This window comes from Temnothorax curvispinosus, unplaced genomic scaffold (genome assembly GCF_003070985.1).
Source record: "Temnothorax curvispinosus isolate PA1 unplaced genomic scaffold, ASM307098v1 QBEX01008364.1, whole genome shotgun sequence".
Taxonomy (NCBI): domain Eukaryota; kingdom Metazoa; phylum Arthropoda; class Insecta; order Hymenoptera; family Formicidae; genus Temnothorax; species Temnothorax curvispinosus.
In genome coordinates this window covers 3,020-6,648 of record NW_020218144.1, presented here as the reverse complement: position 1 = coordinate 6,648, position 3,629 = coordinate 3,020, and the positions used below count along the sequence as shown (strand labels likewise).

General features: G+C 31.1%; 1 protein-coding gene across 1 annotated transcript; it reads left to right on the top strand.

Moving 5' to 3' along the window:
• The first annotated feature begins 465 nt into the window (after positions 1–465).
• On the top strand, positions 466–2,767 carry LOC112457852. The gene is made up of 3 exons (XM_025021150.1): positions 466–1,605; positions 1,727–1,850; positions 2,026–2,767. Exons 1-3 carry the CDS (start codon positions 1,435–1,437, stop codon positions 2,550–2,552), a joined length of 822 nt encoding a protein of 273 aa, XP_024876918.1. The 5' UTR covers positions 466–1,434; the 3' UTR covers positions 2,553–2,767.
• The last annotated feature ends 862 nt before the right edge of the window (positions 2,768–3,629 follow it).

The window sequence follows — 3,629 nt, the reverse complement described above, 5'->3', positions numbered from 1 at the left end:
AAAACATAATCGCAATATAGCATGATTAATGTTAATAAGTCGTTAACTGTAAAATTCTTTATTTATTTTTATTCGCGTGTCTTACTGAATGTTGTTCGCAACTGTATATGTACCGATATCTTCAGGTATCGATATTTTTGATAATTACAGATGAACACCTGTAACACGTGTCTGAAATTTACCTGATTTGTTTATTCTTTTATTTCCTACAACTAATCGCAAATTAATTCTATTTGCTAAAAGCAATTCTGTTAAATTTCTCATACATAACGCATCGTTTATAATTTTCTATTATAAATATTAAATAATACGATATATATACATACATATATATAGGGTTATGTGGGGTGATGTGCAACACGTTCACGCGTCAAAAATCAAATTCTTGAATATATCATGGCTGTATAATGTAGAGGAAGGAAAATACTACAATTCTCTCTGCGTGATTAGATTTTCAAAATTTTAAATTTTTCCTAAAAATTTTTCGAGTTTTCAAAAAAACGTCTGTTTTAGCATTTTCAAATTTTCTTGGGGTGATGTGCCACACAGGTAAAATTAAGGTAAAAAATGCATGAATATCGACATCAATCGACTTAAATGTTAAATTTGGGCTTCTTAAATACAAATTAATCGAATAATGAAAGGAAAAATGCAAAAAACTTTATTTTTTATCATCTGAATCGCAGTTGTCACAAGTAAAATAGTTGCGACCTTGCATGTCGACACATTTCAAATGATAAGGAATATCGCAAGTGTTACAGTAAATTGAATTGTTGCGATTCTTTTTTTTTTCATATACACATGTTCAATCGTAAAATAACTAGCGAAAAATAAGTGTTGCACATCACCCCAAACACGCTATTTTGCGCGGACTGGCGTGACACCAACACAACGTAAGAAAATCACAAAATCGCTGTGGATTATCAAAAGTACTTAAAAAACTAACAATATAAAAATATTTACCTATAAAATGACCTAAAACCAATTCATGAAATCACTATGAATGTGAAAAGCGAAAATTACATTGAGCTCGAGAAATTTAACTCGCTTTTCGTACAGCAAAACAGGGTGCGTGCCATCTCGCGAGTTATTTATCCAAAACAAGGTACTATTGACACAAATAGATAGCAGTATGCGGTTCTGTCAAATAGGGTTCCTATAAGGGAGTTGGGCAGATACCGTTGCCCGATTGTGATTGGCTCCGCCATTTTCTAGGCAACTTCCGGTAGTTCCGGCAACGCCGGCACATGGCAATCTTGGCACAGCTATCATCGATGATCGACGCAATAACGTGATATATATAAGTGCTGTGTTATTCACATACAAAGAAAACTGTTTATATTGAAGGTAAATATTGTGTAATATATAATTAAAGTGAAAGTGATGGAATGCCCTGTATATAAAATATCTTGTGATTAATGTGAAAAATAGAAAATGCCGCATTATTGTGTAGCTTTTGGATGCTACAATTCATCCAAAAAAGGCGCAGTAATGCATATCTTTTCACGAGATTTGCAACGTAAAGAAAAATGGATAGAAAATGTTGGTGGACTTTCAGGATTCAAATACTGCAGAATTCCAAACGAAAATTCATTTTTATGTGAGGTACGTTTTCTATTTATGAGGAGTTGATTTATTAGCAATTTATTATTGTCCATAAGCATGAGGATTCTGACGACGTACAACGTAATATATTTCATTTTTAATATACTGTTCCATTTTATAGTTTCATTTCACGGTTGACATGTATGAGAAGGAACGTGTTGATGGCCGGAAAAAATTGAAATCATCTGCTGTTCCAACGATTTTTGGAGAACTTGTCATTCAACAAAATAAAAAAAATGTTGCAGGTAAATAATATATTAATAATATTTGTTTTTAATTAATTCGTCACATTCAATAATATTAATAACTCATGGCTCATTTTTTTTTTACATCGGTATATCATATACGACAGAAATTTGTAAGTCATATTTGCATAGTTTACGTTGTTTGTTTTGCTAAATATTGGTATTTATATTTTAGCGTTTATACCTGATACTACATCAGCTACAGAAATCGTAGTAGCTTCTGAATTGACAGCTCAGGGGGATGAAGGATATGTTCCCAATATCGAAGCTGCTGCAGAAATTGAGATATCTAATCTGGTTCAGAGAAAGAAAAAATTTCTCTCCGATACTAAACCCACTAAAGAAATTGAGATATCTAATCCGGTTGAGAGAGAGGAAGAATTTCTCTCCGATACTGAACCCACTAAAGAAATTGAGATATCTAATCCGGTTCAGAGAGAGGAAGAATTTCTCTCCGATATTGAACCTACTAAAGAAATTGTGGTATCTCATCCAGTTCAAGTTCAAGGAGACGAAGATTTTGTATCGGAATCTGCTTCAGAAATATCTCACCATCTAGTCTCAGCTCCTGTGTGCTTGCAAGATTCTGATGTTTGTCGCAATAAAGATTTTGTAATTCGGAATTCCTTGAATACTACAAACAACAAGCTCATAGATTTGGACAACTGTTTGAAAGAAGTGAACGAAGGAGAAGTATTATGAAGAAAAAGCATAAGCAAGCACAAATTCTATTCAAGAAGAAACTGAAGAAACTAGAAGAGGAAGTACGTATTAATAATCTATACCCTAAAATACTTCAAAATTTGTTAAATAGCGATAAAATTAATTTACTATGCCGCAAATATAAGAAAATACCGAAATGGAGCGATAAGACGTTAGTGAAGGCATATCAATTAAAATTTGCTATTAAATTAACTTTTACTAAACATTTACTTTCATTACAGATAATGCAATCACGTATGAAAGTGCCTCCTGGTTTGAGGTTTCCTTTCAAACGTTGAATTGGATAATGGACATGGATATATATAATATGCATACAATGGCTACATATATATTGTCCCACACAGCACAAGATATTGCAACATTCACCAGATATCCGAGGGATCGCAATATATCCAAATATTGATCACAATAACCGTAGGACATCCAATATGATATCGCTATATCCTGGAAAAAAAGTGTGCTGTGTGGGGTATATAAATTTATTGCACTTAAGTATATGATGAATATGTGTGTATATTGCCACTAAGTATATCATTACAATGTAATTCATAAATACATATATGTAAATATCGAATTTGTTACATAAGCTCGTAAAATATTACAATTGTATATTAAAATTAATAAATATTTGCACAATTTATTTCTAAATAGTATTTCAGCAAAAAAGCAGCGTTATGAGTAACCATCTTAGCGCAATAATTGTAAAATTCCTCTCAATTAAATGATGCAATTATTGTACAATGTTTGCGTAATTTTCCTATCGGAGTATAAATTGATTTTCATACAACATAATTATACATATACTTCAGAAAGAAAGTTTCTTGTATTAAAATAAAATACATATTTATCTCAAGTTTACTATAGAAATTTTTATTTTCCTTCTTTCCTCGTTGTTAAAAGTATAATTTTGGTTTGCTAATAACTTTTATTTTTGCTGTTAACTGTAATAAATGTGTTAAATTTATGATAGCTTCAATATTTTTACTGTCATCTTAGGTTAAGTTTATAACTTCATCAATTTTTTATTTATTCTTCCATTTTTATCTTCTATTTTAT